We start from the raw sequence: 21,482 nt of genomic DNA, 5'->3' as shown, positions 1-21,482 counted from the left end.
TTCAATATTGAACCTTTTCACAATATTCTAATTTTCCGAGATACTGAATTTGGGACTTTCATTAGTTGTCAGTTATAATCATCAACATTAAAAGAAAGAAACATTTGAAATACATCAGTCTGTGTGTAATGAGTGAATCTAATATACAAGTTTCACTTTTTGAATGGAATTACTGAAATAAATTAACTTTGTCATGATATTCTTATTTTATGACCAGCACCTGTAGATGTCAAGGTTTGAAGGTAAGCCAAAAAAAAAAGATTTTTAGAATTATTTTCAGCCTTTGAACATTATGACTATGTGTACTGTATGACCTGTGCCTTATTCTGTTGGTTTATTGTGAATGCAGAGAACACTCCAAATGACATCTGATTAAAAGTTCTATTAATTCTGTGCACGGCTAAAAAAATATAACCTTTCAAAGAATACTCTCAAAACAAAAGCACATTCAAGATAGCCAAAAATAATTTCATGTAATACTCCATGCAACGAGCAAGAGAATCAACTGAAAGCTTGATTCAAAGGTCAGATTTGCATTCGGAGGGAAGTAAGACATAGAATGGCATTAATCGGTTGGATTTCTTTTTTTTTCTGTTTATCTAGCTTTTGTTAACATTCTGTGTGTATTGTTCAAAATAAATTGTGTTTTGTCAGAGTAATTAGAACTTGTGTTATTTTTACTATTAACTGAAATTAAAAAGAAGACATTATAGTAACCGGTTTCCTCCCACAGTCCAAAGACATGCAGGTTAGGTGCATCAGAGAGCTTAAATTGTCCCCTAGTGTGTGCTTGGTGTGTGGGTGTGCATGTGTGTTTGTGCCCTGCGGTGGGCTGGAGCCCTGCCTGAGGTTTGTTTCCTGCCTTGCGCCCTGTGTTGGCTGGGATTGACCCTGTAGTTAGGATATAGCGGGTTGGATAATGGATGGATGGATGAACATTATAGTAAGAACTATTTGTACTAACAATTTCAAACTTGCAGCATCGGATAGAATGGAGGTAGAATCAGGTACAATGGATGGAGTCCATCGCAGTGCCCACTCACTAACACACCCACCCCCAAATGCTCAAGGGGACAGTTTGGAGTCACCAGTTAACCAATCACACGTGTAATGTATGTGGAAGAAAAGCAGAATACATCAAGATCCCTCCATTACGCACTAAACTAAATTAAATCTAACAGGTATGGTAAGTAATAGGTAATGTCTTCTTAAAGTTTTTTATAGCTAATGTTGTATAAATTAGTAGTTTATAGCTAACTAGCCAACCCGCGGCGTACCATACGCCGCATAATCAGGCCGCTTTTTTAATGATTTTTAAGCACAGGGAAAAAATTAACATTTGAAAAATCCGGAGGAGAGGGGAAGGACGCCCATTACGCCCCATCCGTCATGCTAGTCTGCTGATTTCTCGTTCAGTAACCTGTGAGTAGTGATGGGCGGAGTGAAGCCTCACGAAGCATCAACACGTTTGAAGCAATTGTGTCGGAAATCGTATCGAAGCTTTGAAGCATTTGACACTAACCTCTCTCGTGACACCTCCTGGCCATTTTCATTAACGTTACAGAAATTTATGATACACTTCAATGACGTCTGTTAAAAGTCGTATTGCTTTTATTTTTTCCTAGCTACAGACTGACAATGAAGAGAAGGGTTCGTCAGCAGCTTCTAGTGTGTGATGTCTAAAAAATATAAATATAACTAACGCCGACAGGCAGAATGCACTATACGATAGCAAGAGTTAAACAAAATAAGACGCCTCACGTCATGCATTCCCGGCTCTTTCAATTAGTATTTACTTTTGCACTGTATCATTATGATCGCTCCTGTTATTAGTATTATAATTAACCCTCATCTTTTCTTGAGATCACATTTAATAGCCTTAAATGTTTTCTTTGGTCTGTCTTAATTAAAACGGAGTAGACAGAAAATAAAGGTTTATCCCTGTACTTTGCCATGATAACGGGTAAGCACATTTGAGAAAGAAAATGTGAAATCCTTAAATCACAGATGTTATTATTCGATCAAGTATTAAAATCTGCAGTGCTTCAAAAGCTCGACACAGTGTCGAAACCTGAGTATCGAGCGGCCCATCACTACCTGTGAGTTTTTATTGTTGTTTGCGGTTCTGGCCGCTTTTTGTGTACTGAGTTGTTCCGGAGTCACAGTTGAGAAACTTTTTTTTAATGTCTTTTAAGCACAGGGGAAAAAATGAACATGTGGCCCGGTGCATTCTTTAACTGCCTTGTGGCGCTGTAGTAGTATGGCTGCTTTGCAGTAAGGAGACAGTGGAAGATTGTGGGTTCGGTTCCTCCCTGTGTGGATAGCAAATTATCCGCAACAAACAAACTGTTTTACACACTGCAAACCAATCCGTGCCGCTTTTTCAATGTTTTTTTAAGCAGAGGGAAAAAAATGAACATTTGCAAAATCCGTAACGCTGCTTTCAGTAAGTACAATGCACACGCGTTTAATTTGTCAGCCACTTTTTGCCAGCCGTCTTTTCTGGTTTGGGCCGCTTTTGCAGTGTTACCTCTTGTGCATATTATATCTTGAAATCCTTCGAGTTGCTAATTAACTAACTAACACCCACCCACTCAGCTTGTGTGAAAAAAATGCGCCCGTTCTTTCATCATTTTGTTGCAGCCTATCAAAGACTTGCTGATCATGTTTTGTAGACTCAATATATACAGTGTTGGCTTTTCACTCAGCGCGAGGGCACGCATTCACCTCGGATTATTACATGCTGCTGGACTAATCTGCTACACGGCTGCGTTTGAAAAACCGACTTATCCCGGATGAGTTTCACCGGCATTAATGATTAGGAATCTGGTTGGAACAAAACCCTGCATCCACAGGGGTTCACCAGGACCGAGTTTGGGAAACACTGCTGAACACAGACAAAACCGACTCAGGTGAGGAGTGGGGGCGGGCAAAGTGGTTGGATCATAAATAAAAGGAAAACAATGTGAAGGCAATGTCACAGGTGATCCTGTGGTATAGCTGGTCCACAGCTCCCCTTCAAAAGCCCATTTTTAAATAAATAATCATTGCACTCACAGCGTAGCGAGGGGCATGGAAGTGTGGCTGAAATGGTTTCCGGGTAGACTCGTGCTTCGGGCATTTCTCCCCTGTGCAGTGTGTGAGCGAGTGAGGAGAGAGAGAAAGCCGGTACGTTAGAGTGAGCGAGAGCAGGCTCGAAGGCAATGTGTTCCTGTGGTATAGTGGGTCCATAGCTCCCCTTCAAAAGGCCATTTTTAATCAGGCGACTGACAGTAGTGGAGTCAGGCACAGAGAAGGTCAGCTTCAGAGAGAGCGTCTTGACTGTTGCAGGGCCTGAAGCAGGTGAGACGCTAATGACAAAGAGGCACAGGGCTTATTGGTTTTTAAAGAGTGCTTCCTTCATTGTGTTTTAACTTCAGTTTTAAAGGATTGCACAGCTCTCTCTTGCGCTGCCTGTGTGTGCCTCTGTCTCTCTCTGGCGTTGCCTCTGTGTGTGTGCGCGGCTCTCATCCTCGGGCGGCCTGTGTGTGCCTCTGTCTCTCTCTGGCGCTGCCTGTGTGTGCCTCTGTCTCTCTCTGGCGCTGCCTCTGTGTGAACCAAGGTTCCACTGAGGTTGACTAATGAAAAGTCAACGTGGCTCAGAGCTGCAAGTGGACTGTGGCACAGACAAACAGAAATGACGGCATGTTTTCCGAGGCGTCACGTCCGAATTGGTGGTCGTGGCTCTGTCATTTTTTTCGTCGTATCCAATGGTCTAAGAGTTGGTGGGCGTGGCTCCTTCCTGCGTGCGCCATTGGCATCTTACTTGTCGGCGGTTTAGTGAATCCACGCCCCTTCCGGCGTGCTTTCCATGGGTGGCTACTTGTCTCCCGGCTTAGTGAATTATATATATAGATATTTTCTGTTTAATTCCCTATATATACAGTCACAAGTTTATAATGACAGGACTGTAAATTATTTTCCACTAAGCAGAAATCCTTTGGTTTAGTACCCACTTGGAATATTGTTTTCAGATTTTAAAACCAGTTGCAACCTTATAAGACAATCACACTGCATATTCGCACCACCCTTAAGCTGCAAAGCTTTTAGAAAGTGGCAGGTGATTGTTATTTGAGCCTTAATATATTTTTATTCTGACAATATGCTTCTATCCTTTCGACACCTGTGCTTCAAACATAAGCCTTCATCAATGCATTTCTTATACCACATGCACATTTGAGACTTTCCTATCCCTCCATTTATATCTGCCTTACAGTCTTAAATTGATACAGATAAAGGTAGTATTTCTACATTTTTCTTATTTCTCTCAAAAGAACCTCTGGAAAATCTGTTCTGGTTTGGTAGCTACACTGTACCTTTCAGACTTTTAAATGATTAATCGAAGTCAGCTATCGATAAAATACATTACTTATCAATTTGTGTGAAGTCTGGTATAATTAATCTTAGAATTGCAGATGGTGTGTGTTTCTCTCAACTTGAGAAACCCAGAATGTAAATGCAGTAAAAATCTAATTGTGAATGCTTTTGTCAGGCATCTGCCTCTCTGGGTTATATGTTTTGGGAATGTCGTGCACTCAGACCTTGTCCTAATAAAATTGAACTATTATAGGTTTTTAGCGTGATGGTGCCAAGGTGCACATCTTGAGGCCTACTGGTTAAGAACTAAGATTTCAGAAGGTAGTGTTGAGTCCTAAATCAAGGACTTTGGGGTAGACAGCTGGTATAATGTCATATGCTAAAGTGTAGCAATTTTTATAATCCAGATGTGTCAGATAGACTGAAGTGAAGGGGATATGACATCATCTGTAGTCCTGCTGTGACAATACACAAACTAGAGGCACTAATAAATATTCTTAACATATTCCAGCATCAGTTTCTCAAAGCATCATGACTGGAGTGAGTGCCTCCAGTTGAAGTCACTCAAACCGTCCGTTTTTGTCTTTTTAGGCGTGCTGATAATTGTTGGCCTTAAGATGTCCGCTAACTGGTTTTAAAACATGCCTTAAATTCCATCTGGACTGGACTCCTTGTGGACATTAACTCACAAAAACATTCCCCTTACTTCATTTTAGAACCATCAAAGGATAAATCATGTGATGTTGCACGTAACTGAATGATGAGCTGTTGGTGTTCATGATCAAAATGGGTATAGAAAGAATTAAATTGGACTGGAAGTGAAATGAAGATGATTTTGGATTAGGTTTTATTTTATAGTCTGTAAGCATCCCTAACCTCTACCAAGGTTTGCGCAAATTGTTATGGCTACTAAATTCCACTTCTAGTTTTCTCTTATACTGACATGTAGCCAGTATGATTACTTTTTAGAGCTTGTATCTGTGTTACCATATCATTGTTTTAAAATACATTCCTGCATGCCTGATCTGCAGCAGTACCGGAACATCAGCATAAATTATTAGGAACACATGTACACCTGCTTATTCATGCATTTATCTAATCACCCAATCATGTGGCAGCAGCACTCCATAATGTCATGCAGATTCAAATCAGGAGCTCCAGTCAAAGTTCACATCAAACATCAGAATGGGTAAAAAAATGTGATCTCAGATTTCAACCGTGGCATGATTGTTGGTGCCAGATCCGCCGATCTGAGTATTTCTGTAACTGCTGATCTTCTGCGATTCTCACACACAACAGTCTCTAGAGTTTACTCAGAATAGCTTAAAAAATATAAAACATCCAGTGAGCAGTAATTCTGTGGACAGACACACCTTATTGACATGAAAGGTCAGAGGAGAATAGCCAGACTGGTTTGAGTTAACAGAAAAGCTATAGTAGCTCAGATAACCACCCTGTACAGTTGTGGTGAGCATCTCAGTATGCGCAACGACTCAAACTTTGAGGGTGGTGAGGTACAGCAGCAGAAGATCACTCCTGTCAACCAAAAATAGGGCACAGACTCACCAAAACTGGACAGCTGAAGACTGGAACAACATGTCCTGATCTAATGAATATTGATTTCTGCTGAAGCACACAGATGGTACGGTTGGAATTTGCCACCAACAGCATGAATCCATGGCGTCAACAGTCAGGGCTGGTGGTAGTGGGGTAATGGTGTTGGGAATTTTGTCTTGGCGCAATGTGGGCCTATTAATGGCAGTCAATCATTGCTTGAAAGGCACAGCCTATTTATTTATTGTGACTGACCATGTGCATCCATTCATGGCCAGAATTTACCCTTTTTCTAATGGCTACTTCCGGCATAAGAGCATACCATTTCACAATGGATGTTTCAAACTGGTTTAATGAACCTAACAATCAGTTCAGTGTTCTTCAGTGGCCTTCCCAGTCACTGGAACTGAATCCAATAGAACACCTTTGAGATGTGGTGGAACAGGAGATTCACAGCATGAATGTGCATCTGACAAATCTGCAGAAATTGTGTGATGCAATCAAGTCAACAAGGACCAGAATCTCAAGGGAATATCGTGTGGAATCCATGCCACAAAAAACAAAAAGGATGCCCTACCCAGTATTAGTATAGTGATCATAAGAATTTGCTGAGTGGGTGTATATACAGTATTTGTGTTGCATACAACATATATGTTTTATTTATTTATTATATTTTGTATTTTGTCGACTGTTCTTAGGAGACATTCAAGTCATAGTTTCATTGTACTATGTACACGTGACAATAAACTTGAGTTCTGTTTTCTTAGGTTTTGTTTTTTTGCGTTTTTTATTTCTCAGGTGTTCTTTCTAGATTTATTTTATTAGAAGTATTTTTTTGTATACGATCTGCAAATTTTATCTGCTTGATTGTATACTATGTTACTTTGTTGAAATAAAATTAATAAAAATAAACTTGACTTGTGGCATCTTCCATTACATTGCTGGAATGCCACTTCATGTTACTTATCTGTAGGATAAGATGCTAAATGTCTGTTAACCTTTAGAGTGCCTCAATATTTCTGAATGATAACTTGGATTTATTGCTGTCTTTACATGGGAAGGACAAAAAAGGCTGAATTTGATTTTAGTGACATATAGGATTGTATGCCTGACAAACTGGAGTCTATTCATTGTAATGTAACTTCTAAAAGCAGTAAAATAATTTTAAAGGAAATGTTATTCTTGCTCTGCATGGAGTTTATATGTTCTCCCTGTATCTGCGAAGGTTTCCTCCCACAGTTCATAGACATGTATATTAGGTGGATTGGTGATACTGAATTGGCCCTAGTGTGTGTGTGGTGTGTACTTATGGGGTGTCACGCACGCGCGCATGGGGAGTCGCAGAACGACCCAGGAATTAGCACGAAAACCGAAAGCCATACGGGACGGACAGGCAACTAACCTTTCTCTCTCTATTTTCCCAGAAAGAAGGAAACACCGACACCCTGAGCCGACTCCCGTTCCTCCACTTCCGCATCATCCTCCCCTCTGATGACGTCAGGATCCCAGAATGCACCACAACTCATTACCCAACATTCATCTGCTTATTTCCGGTCCGCCCTATAAATGTTCCCCCATCACGCCATCTTGTTGTTCAGTAGTGGCAATCAAACGTACTCTGGACTGTATAATTGTTATTGCATTCTGTACAGTATACGGGGCCGGAAAAACCCCAAACCTTTATGTGCAGTTTTGTCTCTTTCTTTACAGGGGTGTATGTGTGTGTGTGTTCACCCTGCAATGGACTGGTATCCTGTCCAAGGGTTGTTCCTGCCTTGTGCCCCATGCTTGCTGCGATAAGTCTCCAGCCACCTGTGACCCCACTCAGGATTAACTGAACTTAGAAAATAGTATGGTATGGTATATGATGCCAACTCCTCTTATTATCCTTCCATACAATCTCTAAAGCCAGTAAGTACTATTTCAGGATCATGACGACTGCATTCAGCTTTAGCGAATACACCGGAAAAACAAAGTTGTTGAGTACAAAAATGAGGCTCATAAAGAAGTACAGAAGTTCCTTTATTTGAAATGCTGAATATGGAGACTTAACCCATCCATCTACTTATCCAGGTCTCTGCACGTGATATGAGCTCGCCGGGGAGAAAACACAGATACACATTCAGATTCATAGTAAAATGAAGGTAACACAAGGTTAATATTATCATTTGATTTGCAACAGTTTTATTAAAACAGGGGCATTTAGTGGTTAATGTAAACAAAAGGAACTTGGGAAATTTTTTTAAAAAAATGATACATTAGTTTGCATGTATTATGTTTTGTCGTGGAAGGTGTAAGGTGCCCTCACCACTAAAACATAATCCTCTTTTCTGTGCAATAAGGTTCTTTTTATGGATGCCTCGTCCCTATGCCATTTACTGGTTATTGTACATAACAGTTGCCATGCCCTGTTTCTCTGAAATCCAGGCTGCAGTGTCAACTCCAACACCTCGCACCCATCAGCAGCCCTTTCAAGCCTGATGGCTTGACATCAGTTGGTCCTAAGGCTGCCACTATGATCCACATCTTCCTACTAATAGATTCCTTTTCTGCAGCCGAGTATCACTTGACCCTACAGCTGTAGCACACCCTACTTCTGGGTGTACTACAAGCTTGCACCCAATCAAGTGTGATCAAGAGACTCTACATCTCATAGGGGGCTTCTCCACACAAGTCCTTCTCACCTGATGGCTAGAGCAATAAGCAAAACAGCAGAACAGATGTTCCTAATTTATTTACCTATTACCATTTCATTTATCATGCCAGAAGCAAATACAGTGGCATGCAAAAGTAAATATCTGTTACTCTGAATAGTTGCGTGAGCAGAAGATCACCAAAAGGCATCAAGTTAAAGGTGACACCTTTCTTTAATATTTTAAGCAGGATTACATATTTTTCCATCATTCACAGGCAAAAAAATATCAAAAAAATGAAAAGGGCCTGAAGCAAAAATTTGGGCACCCAACATGGTCAGTACTTAGTAACACCCCCTAAGTATCACAGCTTGTAAATGGTTTTGGTAGCCAGCTAAGACTCTTTCAGTTCTTACTTGGGGTATTTTTGCCAATTTGTCCTTGCAAAAAGCTTCTAATTCTGCAAGATTCTTGGACTGTCTTGCATGTAGTTCTCTTTTGAGGTTTATCCACAGATTTTCAATGATGTTTATGTTGGGGGACTATAAGGGTCATGGATAAACCATCAGCTTGTGCCTTTTGATGTATTCCATTGTAGATTTTCAGGTGTGTTTTGAATCATTATCTTCTTCTAGAACCCATCCTCTTTTTAACTTCAACTTTTTAATAGATTGCCTCCAGAATTTGCTGGTATGTATTTGAATCCATTCTTCCTTCTACCAACGACATGATCCCCTGTCACTAGCTGCAACACAAGCCCAAAGCGTGATCGATCTACCCCCATGCTTAATAGTTGGAGACATGTTGTTTAACACCCTTTTTCCTCCAATCATGTCTTTGCACATTGTGGCCAAAAAAGTTCTATTTTGTCCACATGACATGTTTCCAAAATGCACCAGGCTTGTTTAGATGTTCATTTGCAAACTTCGTGTGCTGAATTTTGTGGCTAGGATTCAAAACAGGTTTTCTTCTGTTGACTGTACCATGAAGATCATATTTGTACAAGTGTCGCTGCACAGTAGAACAGGGCACCACCACTCCAGAGTCTGCTAAATCTTCCCGAAGGTCTTTTGTAGTCAAACAAGGTTTTTGATTTGATTTTCTAGCAATCCAATGACCAGTTCTTTCAAAATGTTTTCTTGGTCTTCCAGACCTCAATTTGACCTCCACCGTTCCTGTTAATAAATTTCTTAATAACATTAAGAACTGAGGAAACAACTACCTGAAAAGGCTTTGCTATTTTCTTGTAGCCTTCTCCTACTTTGTGAGCAACAATTATTTTATTTTTTTCAGAGTGCTAGGCAGCAGCTTAGAGGAGATCATGGCTGCTAATTGTTGGCACAAGGTTTGAGGAGTCAAAGAGTTTATACAGCTGTGCAATTTGCATTACCTGAGGTTTCCTAACGATGACTGTGAAAAAGCCATAGCCCTGAAAAATTAATTAAGATCTGAGACTTTGGTTAACATTATCTGAGAACTCAAATATCTTGGGGTGCCCAAACCATTGCATGGTACTCACTTTCTTTTTTCACTGTACAATTGTACAAAACAGAAACAATACAATATTTTTGCATTAGATGCTGAAAAAAAAGTGTCATCTTTAACTTTATGCCTTTTCGTGATCAGTTTATCTTCTGCTCACTCAACTGTTCACAATAACAGACATTCTAAGCAAGGGTGCCCAAACCTTTGCAAGCCACTGCAAATAACAAATGACATTATACGACCCGAGTTCCAGCAGCCCTTAAAGGTTAGCAGTATCAGTCCATCGTGAGAGATGACTGTAGTCTTACCTCTGTTTCTCAGGTGACCAGCCTTGCAGTAAAGCAGTTACATCTTGCTTGCAGTTGTCAGTCACCCCCTGTCTTGGGTTTCTGACCCTCTGCAGCTCTCCCTCAAATTCTGCCTCCACTTTAGCCTGCGTCCGTTAACTCCCCGCTTCAACTTGTTTGTGTTTTTTGTACGGCCACTCCTTTGGCAGCTATTCAGAATCAGTCAGCATGCATTTTAACTTTCTCATAAGTCTAGGGCACCAGCTTGTGACCTTTTCGAGATGAATTAGTAGTTAAGAGTCCAGACAGTTGCTCTTGAGACCAGAGTGTGGCTCATGCATGTCCTTTGTTTAACTTTATCTAATTGTCTTAGCTTTTAACAGCTGTTCAATATAATTAAGCATATTACAAACAGTAATAATTATGTTAAAATGCATTGATAGTCTAACAGGAAAAAAAATTTACCATCATCACCACATAAGCATTAATTACAATGTACTGGATATACTCTTCAGAAAATATTGTGAAAATGCAAATTGACATTAAATAAAAAAATAAAATCAGAAAATGTAAACTAAAATACAAGTGACAAGAGAGGAGAAAAGGAAAATAAAATGTGATGTATCTTTTTGAAGAACATTTACCGTCATGTGTCTTCAGTTTTCATGCAGCTGACCACCTAAATGTGTCTTCATAGAAGATTAGGATCACAATGAAGACGTCTTATAGATTTCTGACACCCACAAGGACCAACATGACTAACATCCAAGTGTAACAGTCCATACGATTCTCAGAAGGTTGCATTTCTATTATTTGAATGTTTGCTTTTACGTATTAATACAATTATTTCCTAAAAAGCTACAGATTCTTTTTTCATGTCCTTATCTGAATGGACCATCTTGCAGAAGCACTTCAAATGTCCTTTAATGTGCTTTCGGAAGTTTTCATCTCTTAGTCCATAAATTAGTGGACTTAGAACTCGTGGAAAAATGTTTATGAAGACAAGCCTGGTGTACTGAACATCCATCTTGCTTTCGATTGGCAATTCAGCATAGAATATCTCTGTTAATGGACCAAGAAATATAAGCATACCTAATATTAATTGAACCGCATGAAGAAGCACAGTGTTATACGCCTTTTTGGCAGATGATTTATCAGCAATGCTGGCTGAACGGGCAGCAGTAAAAATCCCAGCATATGTGAAAAAGATAGTAAACCAAACAAGTGAGAAAAAGATGATGTTCGTGCAGTGCCTCTTAATGAGCAGAAATGGTGCCCTAGTAAAGCTGTCTCCATTACAGATTACTCTGGTGTTGAAGAAGCTCAGTGGCTCAACAAAGAAGACACTGATGAGGTCTGATGTTGCAGGAAGGAGGCTTATCACCCACAACACAGCAAGAGCACATGAAGTTCTGGGAATGGTGCAGATTTCTGCATGCTGGAACGGTCGGCAGATTGCAACATAGCGCTCAAGGGCCATGAGCCCCAAATTCAAGGGTGTGTTATAGCTACTAGAAACAGACAGGATCAGGAGAAAGTAGCACACTGGCACAGGTGTGTAGGGCATTACCTGTAAATAAATATGCATGATAACGGCAACACTCAGCTCAAACACATCATTGAACACCATGTGGATGTACAGGACATAACGAGAGCTGTCATGGAACAGAGGCTGTTTGAGAAATGTAAAAATCAGCAAGCCATTGGTGTGCATAATTACAATATACAAAAATGTTACAATGGAGATCTTCACAATGGATTTAGTTTTCAGTGAGAAAAGTACTGCTGAAGGAAATTCTTCTTTACTGAATGTTGCCAGGAGTGCATTTTCAGTAGAGTTCATAGTGAAGATTGTGACTCTGCTGCAAAAATATACAAAAAACATTACAGTTGTGTGAGTATGAATACTCTATTTTAAGGTTCAATATATCAACGTGTACATTTGAAATGAAATATCCGTCCACCCGTATGCAAGAGTGCTTATATCTCTAGAGTCATGGGGAGCCAAACCAGCCCTATGTGTGGATTGGATGCCAGTTCATCAAGGAGTACACTGACATATACACACACGAATGAAAGATTTAGTGGCAATAATTCATTTAACATTTATAATTTCAACAATATCGACAGTCTGCTTACAATCTTTTTTATATAAAATTCATTAAAAGGATCAGAATCAGAATTATTTTGTATTACACTAAATCATTTGAGTTTGAAGTGTGATATTTAAAGTAGATTTCTGAAGTAAACTTACAAATATATGTATCTGGCCAAATAATTAAAATGAATTAACTGAATGGGTTCTTAAATGTTATGTCATGTCTAAATAAATTTCTTTATGTGTAAATGAAATTGAAGGTAGGGGACCTTTAGAAATCTAATGAATTAGTCTACTAGAAGTTATATAAATAAGATTCAAGACTACAGCCTGGAATATTATTGAGTCTAAGCTTTCAAATAATTTTAATACGCCGTTTTAAAAACACTCATTTATCTAGAACATTAATACAAAATGTACTTTACTTGCAAATCAATAATTTTTCCAACATATACTTTCTCATAATTGTATAGAGTACATTTTATATGTTAAGACTTGCATATCAATGTAATTTTAATACTCACAAACATGAACACAAATATATTTAGTATGACCTTGTTCTAATATGTTTTAAATATCTCTAAAAATTTTCATTTTGATTTCAATGTGCAGAAAATAGAAAGTATCCTACCTGGTGGGTTCTGCACAAAGAGAGCTGGGGAAACACTTTATATGCAATTTGTCCGTTGTTTATTTCTTCAATTCAATGTAATGTCATGGCAGCACAAGTCTGTTGGGAAGACGGGATTGGCAGAAGTTTGTTATTACTAATAAAAGAGGAATGAGAATAAGAACTCCCAAATGTTTTTTTTTTTTTTAATTTACACACTGGGACTTGGCATTTAAAAACTGTTTACGTGGTTTACTTACACCACTTGGGTGTTTTTTATTTTAATGAATGATCAAGGGATATTAAATGGAAGATCTGTTGTGAGGCTCTCCAAAAGGTTAACACACATTTGGGAGTGCCCTACCACATGGGATTACCTGACACACTATAATACATTGGAGTATATCATAAACTGTGCATGGTTATATGTAGAAGACATGTTTATATAGTTCTAAAAATATACTGTGTCTATAAACATACATACTGTATCAAACACATATACATGTATGCTGCAAACAAATGACAAAGGCATTATGCCCTTAACACTGAAGAAATGAAGATATGAGACAAAAAAAACAAGATCCTGACTCTCTGTAGTCACTAAAGACCCTGAGCACCTTTCGAAAAGAGTAGGGTGTTTACCAATGTCCTGGCTTAATTGCCCACCTTGCCTTGTTCACTGTGGCCCCCTAATCATCCCCTGTCCCTTATTGACTATCTCTCTCACCCCTTCATCACCTAATAGCTAATGTGCAGTGACTGAACTTGTACAAGAATGGCTACTGTCACATAATTCAGATTGATGCTACTCATTGGTAGTGGTGGAAGTGATTCCCTGCTGTATACAGTATGTAAAAGCACTTTGAGTAGGTTAGAAAAGCACTATAGACATGTAATTAATTATTATTATTATTATTATTATTATTAATTCCATCAGAGACCACAGCACAATATAAAAAGGACTCTAAAGTCTGAGAATTAGGTTGGTGGCCCACCCTGGATAATCAGATTAGCAGAAGGATGCACGTCATTTATACAGTACAGAACTCAGAAATCTTATTCTTTTGGCCAATGTACCAACCAATTACAGAAAGATACATCTCTAAAAGATCCTATCTCACAAAGGATGAATATAGGAACTATCTGAGGTTCAAATATTCCTGTAACAATGAAACACAAAGATTTAATATGCTTTGCTGATAATTTGTAATATGTACACAAGCAATTAATTTTACCCTTCATAGACAAGATGAATACATTTATAGCTCAAATATCAATCCATCCATCCATCCATAATCCAACCAGCTTAATCCTAACTACAGGGTCACAGGGGTCTGCTGGAGCAAATACCAGCCAACACAGGGCGCAAGGCAGGAAACAAACCCCAGGCAGGGCGCCAGCCCATTAGCTCAAATATCTCATAACATATTAATACAATTTCTAGTTAACTGTTTTTAAAGCATTTAAATAATGTGATTTCACCTTCCACACCTCCAAAAAAAGTATAATGCCCATACATGAAGCACTCCTCTAATACAGATGTAGACAGAGGACAATGATGGATGACACAGTGTAGGTCAGGAATCCCCTTAAGCGAGGAGAGCTGGCAACTAATGCATGGCTTCCTACTCCTCTTCACCATGAACAGGTAACCAAAGGTTCAGGACTGCTTGAAGAAGCTTAAACAGGATGACCCCAGGAGGTGCCTTTCTAACTGTTGAATTGACATATGTGCTTCCCCCAGAACTAGAACTTAGAAGCTCCTCCTGGTGTGAATCTGGAATGAGAGCAAATGACAAGGTATGGAAGTCTTCCATCATCCGTAGGTGAGCTCTAATGTTCAATGCAGTTGCCCGAGCTTTACACTTTTCTTAGGTTCCAAAATAAGAACATGCATTTTCCAAACATGAGATTCATTTATAGGAACACTCTAAATAGCAGACATGTTGATTATCACCAAATAGGGAGCACATCAGCACTTTTTAATAGCCTCTCTGAGCTGTTTTCCACTTTGTCTCTTCCCATCTCCCTGTCAGGTTCTCCGTCAGATGGTTTGTACAGTTTAGATACTTTCAGCTGTGCCGATTCATGTCTTTAGGTTTGAGTAAAATCACATACTATGGGGTAAACCTTAGAGATCACAGCGGCACACTTCAAACCTATGGGCTACAGCACTATGAACCAGTGAAGCCAGTGGCACATTACATGACTTCTAGTCACAGGGAATCACAACTGCAGACTGCATGAAGATGTCAAATTACACAACTAGTAACCACAGTGGATAACAACTTAGACAACTCTGTGATGTCTTTCCTGAACAGTTTCACATTTCCAAAGTACTGCAAGGTTGCTGCATTTTGGCAGAGCCAGTGCTATACAAATGCTTTCCAGGTATGGTGAGTTTAGCTGCAATCTTTGCCCTTTTAATACTTTCTTTCCCATTCCTTCTTGGTACATAAAACACAAAAAATCAGACAGAGAAGCCTCTCTTCTGTTTGTGAAATCCAAAACATTACTACTCTGTGCAGTGCATATCATTATGTATTGTACTTCTTGGTAAACTCATATTGGTTGTCAACTCTTAAGCACACAGAGTCTGAACCCAGTAATGTTTACATTTACTTTCTAACACTAAATGAATATAAAATAAAGGGCACCTGATTAACGAAATAACAGCCTTTTTATTATTAATTTTTTTTTAATCTCATGAACAAAGTTATCAAACACCAACTGCCACTGTGTGAAAAAGTAATTGCCGCTAGATTGATCAACCCCATTAAAGGGTTAATTTCAGTCAGAGATAAAACAAAGCAAGGCCCAATTACAGCCATTCCTGCTCAACACAGGTTACATATGATACATTTTATTTTGTCTAAATTAGCTTGGCAGCTTCTCACCATGGCCCCAGAAAGGCTCTTCGTCTGCTTTGACCATCTTAGCTGTGATTATTTCTCCCTTTCTCCATTTCTCCCTGACTGCCCTTTTGGTTTGTTTCCTGGCGTATGTGTGTCTCTATGTTGGAGAACTGCCAGTGAGGCACCTAAAATCTTAAAGTTAGTCTGTGGCATTTAAGAACCCATCAGGGAGCTGCACTGGAAAAGGTGTGATGTCATCTATAAAACAAATGTGTATAATTTCATTTCAGAGTTTGTTTTTCATAATTTTATATTGTTACCCTTCCTAAATAAATGCTAGACTGTTTGAAATCACTTTCATGGCCAGTAACGATATGTGTTAACCTTATACAGATTACTCTATTTAATCTAAAGGGAAATTTTTTTTTATCGAATACATGAATGTATGACAGTCGAATGAAAGCTGGATGCTTAATATTGCATCTATGTGTCATCCTGATGGCTCTTCAGTTAGTAGTATATAAAAATGGAACTGAAAAATTCACTAGGGCTCATAACGCTTTGTATGTTAGATGCAAAATAATAGAATTCAGGCATATTTTGGTATTTGTTTGTTTAAAGATTATACACATTGTAGTTTTGCAGCTAAACGTAATATATTTAAATCCTTACTTAATAAAAAAAAAACTGCACAAACAATAAGTATAAGGCAAACTAGGTAATATTATGTTTAATGTTCAGAAATAAATGCATACACAAATTGTCAAATTTGAAATTTGATATACGAATTTATTTTAAAAAATACTAACTGTAGCCGCCAAAGTATAAGGCAAGATCAAACACGGGTAAAACGCGTAACGAAAGAAATCTCTCAGTCCAAAAGTTTGTTTTAAAAATATTTAGTGAAAGTTAAAAGCAAATAATCCACACAAGAATAAAGAAAAAAGTAGTTACACATGTAGAATAAAAGGCAAAAAAAAGGAAAAATGTGTCTTCCCTAAACTTAGCTTTTCTTGAGAAACTTAAGTCATTTCTGTACTTATAGGTTCTTAACTTCTTTTATACTTAAAGATTCTTAGCTTCTTCTTCTGTACGCTTTAAATGTACGGTGCAACACTTAAATAAGTGCTGTTTTCTTAGAGTTAATTCACACACTCAAAAGATCCGTAGGCCCATAGGCACGGGCACGGTTTAAAGCCTTGTGCCCTCTACGCCTTACACATGGCAAGGCTGGTCACTAACTGAAGAATAATGTTTAGTCAGAGCAATTAAAAATGGCAAGAATATACCAATACAATTCTACTTATGGGGGTTATAGGAACCTCCCATAGATTATGCTTTGTTATTTAGTAAAATATTTATGAATCTTATATAACTAGGAAAATGGCTCTTACACTAACTATGAAGAAGTAATAGAATACATTTTAAAAAATACTGTTCCTCTTACGTCTTTCTTTGATATTTCATGTGTCTCAAAAGTCTTGCCCAGCTCTTCCTGTCTCAATTGAGTAAAGCCTGCTTCTCAGAATCTACTATTTCGAGGTGTGTCGCTCACTTCCTGTATGTTGTGGCAGATGGTGTCCCATTACCTACTGTGGAAACATCATGTTTAATCTTGTGAATACTTTCCATCTTTGAATTTGACTTCCTGCTTTTCCTTGGTATCCTCAAAAGTCTCAACCACTTTTGCCCGGTCTTTCCTCTCTCAATTGCGTTTGACTAAGTCGTCAAAGTAAGGCTGACTTAATCAGATAAAAGCCAAAGTGACCAATCAAAATGCTTGGCAGGATCTCACACACACACTTACAGATAGTAGTGTTTTATTATATAGCAGATATGCAAGCTATTGTGCTGTTTCCTCATGTTATTAGGTTTCAAGGTTTAATGTTGACACAAAAAAAAACATGAAATTTGCCATCTAATAACAAGACAGAAAAAAAAATAAAACAAATAGATACAAGACAGGTTAAGGTAAGGCAGTTTGATTGTGCATATTTACACAAAAATGGTTACAGGATACATATCAAACCTTAATCATCTTCTCCGATTTTCCTTATTAAAAAGTCATATGGCACTAGGAAGAAAGGAATTTCTGGAGCAATTTGTGCGTGGTTTTAAAGCGACTATCCTTCCTGATTTACTGAAGTTAAGTAATACATGTAATAGATGTCTGTCATCAGTTGTAATGATTTCCAGTTTTTTTAGTGTTGTTCTTTGACACACACTTGCCAGATCATCTATATCAGTCCCAATAACTTTAGCTTCATTTTTAGTAATTTTTTTAAATTTTGTTTTTTTTTCAGACTACTAAACCAGGCAATGAAACTGAAAGTGATAACAAACTGGATCATAATGCGATAAAAGGAAACATGAGGTCCTTTTTTACTTAAAACAGTTTTAGTTTACAGAGGAGAAATAAGCGCTGATTGCATTTAGAGAATATTTTTTTTTGTATTTGCATTCCATTTAAGATTGTTATCTAACGTAGTTTCTAAGTATTTATATTCATTCACTATTTCTGCTTCCTCCCCCAAAACAACAATGGATGAACATACAGATTTCTGTCTCTTAAAATCAAATATCATTTCTTTGGTCTTTTTTACTTTCAGAGTGAGAAAGTTTTTATTGCACCAGTTTACCATCCAGCAATGTTCCCTCTAAGCTGAGCGTGTGAGCAATCGCTCACACGAATTCAGAGCGTCGCTCATACTTCCCGCACGATCGCTCATTCCGACGGCGTCGCTTGTACTTATCGCACGATCGCTCACTCCGACCGTCGGAGTTGGTGCTCATAAATTTTTGGCTTAAACAAAATGGTGCTCATAAACAATGTTTTTTGCTCACTATATGCTACTCCTTAGAGGGAACATTGCCATCCAGTCTACTTGATTTAGATGGTGGCTTTCATCCTCCCCAGATGTGCATCCTATGAGCATGGTGTCATCAGTGTACTTGATGATGGAGCAGTGATCATTGTTCTGGCTCAGGTCACTTGTGTACAGAGTAAATAGTAATGGTGATAAGACACACCCCTGCAGGTTTAAATGAATGGCTTTTGAAAAAGTGTCTTGTACCTTAACTGTCTATGAATGATTTAAAAGAAAGTCCTGAATCCATAATGTGATAAATGGGTTTACATTCATACTCTCCTGTTTCCCAATCAGTATGTGAGGCTGTACGGTATCGAATGAAGAAGAAAAATCCAAAAATAGTGCTCTGATATATGAATCATGCTGATCAAGAAAACTGTGGATTTGATGTAAGATAACAAGCAGAGCATCTTCAAAACTTCTGTTAGCACAGGTCTCAGTACAGCACCTCGACAGATTTCTCGGCACTCCTGGAGGTATCACACAGATGCTCTCAGCTCATCCAGTTTATTCCGCAAGAACTGTGTATTGCTTATGATGATAGTTGGCAAAGGTGTTTTAAAACGTTCCCATCTCAGACATATTCGAAGTCCACCTCTCTTTCCTCGTTGTCTGGGTTTCAAAGCTTTTAATTCATCCAGTGTATTAGTACTACATGGAGAGTAACTGGCAGTTGGCCTCAGTGATAGCAATGCATCCCCCCTGTAAATGAAGAGAACCAGTCACACACCTGGGGATTCCTGAGCAGGTGTAGCAAAGGCATTCCTTGGATTCCAAAGGCAATAACGATCAAAACTAAAAAAACTTTTGCAAATGTTATGAAGCATTTTATAGACGTAAATACTTACTAAATGTTTAAAGAAAGTAAAGAAGCAGTTTTACACAATTTAAGAAAAAAAGAGCTGGAACAAAACACGGGAGCTACACGGGAGGTCTGCTAACAGTGTAGTGACCGGGAAGTAAGTAGTAAAGGCAACAAAAGCACCACAAGAAAGAGAACCAATAAAATGTGAATAATCAAAATACGTGAAAAACCACTGAAGGAAAATATATACTCGCGTATAGGTCCTGAAAAAACTGATCATAAAATCACACCCTGACTTATACGCCCATTCAAAAATCTTCTTACTTCCTCCAATCTTGCACCAGTTTCTCAGACACATTGAATTTTTTTGCAACACCACACTTACCAATTTCTTTCACAACTTCAATAACTTTTAATTTAAAACTAACTTTATGTTTTCTTCTGATCGAATGCTCCATCGTAGATAAGGGCTGCTCTTATGATAAAGGTGTGTGAGGGTGTGAGATACAAAAAACACAAAGCAGTGCAAACGTCACTTCAGAATCAGGTGTTACCGTGTGGTCACGTAGGCATAATATATATATATAAAAAAAGGCCGTGTGCTCCGTGGTTACTCTCACGGGTGGGCATTAGCATATCATAATCTCTTGGACCAATAGCATGAGTTTTCCGCATTGGACTTTTACAAATGACATTATAAAATACTGGAAATTATACGGTAAAATCAAGCCCCTACTTAACTGTGGGAGAACTTAAAGATGAGTATAAGTTCAAGTGGCACCACTGATTATCAGTACATAAAGCAAAGTCTTGAGTCATTTTTATAAATTAAATTCAAAATGAGTGTCCTTTTATTCCGTCAATTGGTGCAGCCTCCATGTGCTCTTCTTCAATGCGACAGGACAGGCTGACTAATATTAACAGAGCAATGTCTTATTATGTAGATTCATTTACATAAATTAAAACATTTAAAAATATTTTAATTAACACTAATCACCACACAGATAAATGGGATTTTCCATTTTTCTTCCAATGAAAAACATATTGCCACCAGCAACAACAACTCTTACAAATTCTCTCAATTTCCTTTCTCACTGTGTCCATACAACATTCCTGCCAATGGGGCTCTCATCCCAACTCCACCCTAGGGTTACTTCCTGGGCAATTTTGTGAACTTTATTTTCAACAGAATACATTTAATATTATTTGTTATTCACAAAACTACTTTGAGAATGAACAGCACCTTTGAAAGTCTTGTAGCCATTTTCCCAGATCTTCCTCTGGTGGTACCAGGTAGATCCTGCATTCCTTACCACAAAATATAAATAGTGTAAATAATACTGTATAAATAAAGAATCAGACACTTTTGGCTGAACAAGTATTTCCTTTACAGAACATGCAACTGGACCAACTTTTCCACACAAAAGCCTTCTGCTCTCACTCAGCAGTTTAATGGGGGTTTTCCTGGACATTTCTTTCACCAATGTGGACAATGTAATTATTGCTTGAGCACCTTTTCAACTCAAAAAATATATCACCCCCAATCCTAACCCATTTATCTAGCGTATCATTTTTGTAAATATTGAGGAGTAGTTGTTCATATGAATTAACAGAGATAAAAACGGGGGAATAGGAAAATTGTTTCTTCTTATTTTGTTAAGTTTTCTGGTATCACAAAGAACCACAAATCTTTTCTGTGAAACTCAACTAATGGAAGTGTTGTTTTATTTAATGTAGCTATCCATAGGTTCAGTCCCTTCTGAAAGGTAATCAACAAAATGTTTTCTTTTTCAACAAAGCTTTCTTTATTTTGAAGATTATCAAACATTTTGACCAAGGATAAATAATTGATTATCAAAAAAACAACTTTATTTGTATGTAATCCCAAACACAAACCCAACAGGAGTAGTTACAAATTCAATATAATCT

General features: G+C 38.2%; 1 protein-coding gene across 1 annotated transcript; it reads right to left on the bottom strand.

The window, feature by feature from the left end:
• Positions 1–11,165: 11,165 nt before the first annotated feature.
• Positions 11,166–15,957, bottom strand: LOC127529332 (odorant receptor 131-2-like). Its single transcript, XM_051932468.1, has 3 exons — positions 15,921–15,957; positions 14,653–14,800; positions 11,166–12,177 (listed from the first exon to the last, which is right to left on the bottom strand). Exons 1-3 carry the CDS (start codon positions 15,955–15,957, stop codon positions 11,166–11,168), a joined length of 1,197 nt encoding a protein of 398 aa, XP_051788428.1.
• Between the last annotated feature and the right edge of the window lie 5,525 nt (positions 15,958–21,482).

Source organism: Erpetoichthys calabaricus, chromosome 10, assembly GCF_900747795.2.
Source record: "Erpetoichthys calabaricus chromosome 10, fErpCal1.3, whole genome shotgun sequence".
NCBI classification, from domain to species: domain Eukaryota; kingdom Metazoa; phylum Chordata; class Cladistia; order Polypteriformes; family Polypteridae; genus Erpetoichthys; species Erpetoichthys calabaricus.
This window is presented reverse-complemented; position numbering and strand designations above follow the sequence as displayed.

Excerpts from the sequence above, each read along its gene's own strand:
- LOC127529332 (XM_051932468.1), bottom strand. The coding sequence starts at position 15,957 with ATGGTCAAAGCAGACGAAGAGCCTTTCTGGGGCCATG. Across the intron at positions 14,801-15,920 it reads AGAGCCTTTCTGGGGCCATG|ATTCACACCAGGAGGAGCTT; the intron begins GTGAGAAGCTGC and ends CTCTCATTCCAG. Across the intron at positions 12,178-14,652 it reads CCTGTTCATGGTGAAGAGGA|CAGAGTCACAATCTTCACTA; the intron begins GTAGGAAGCCAT and ends ATATTTTTGCAG.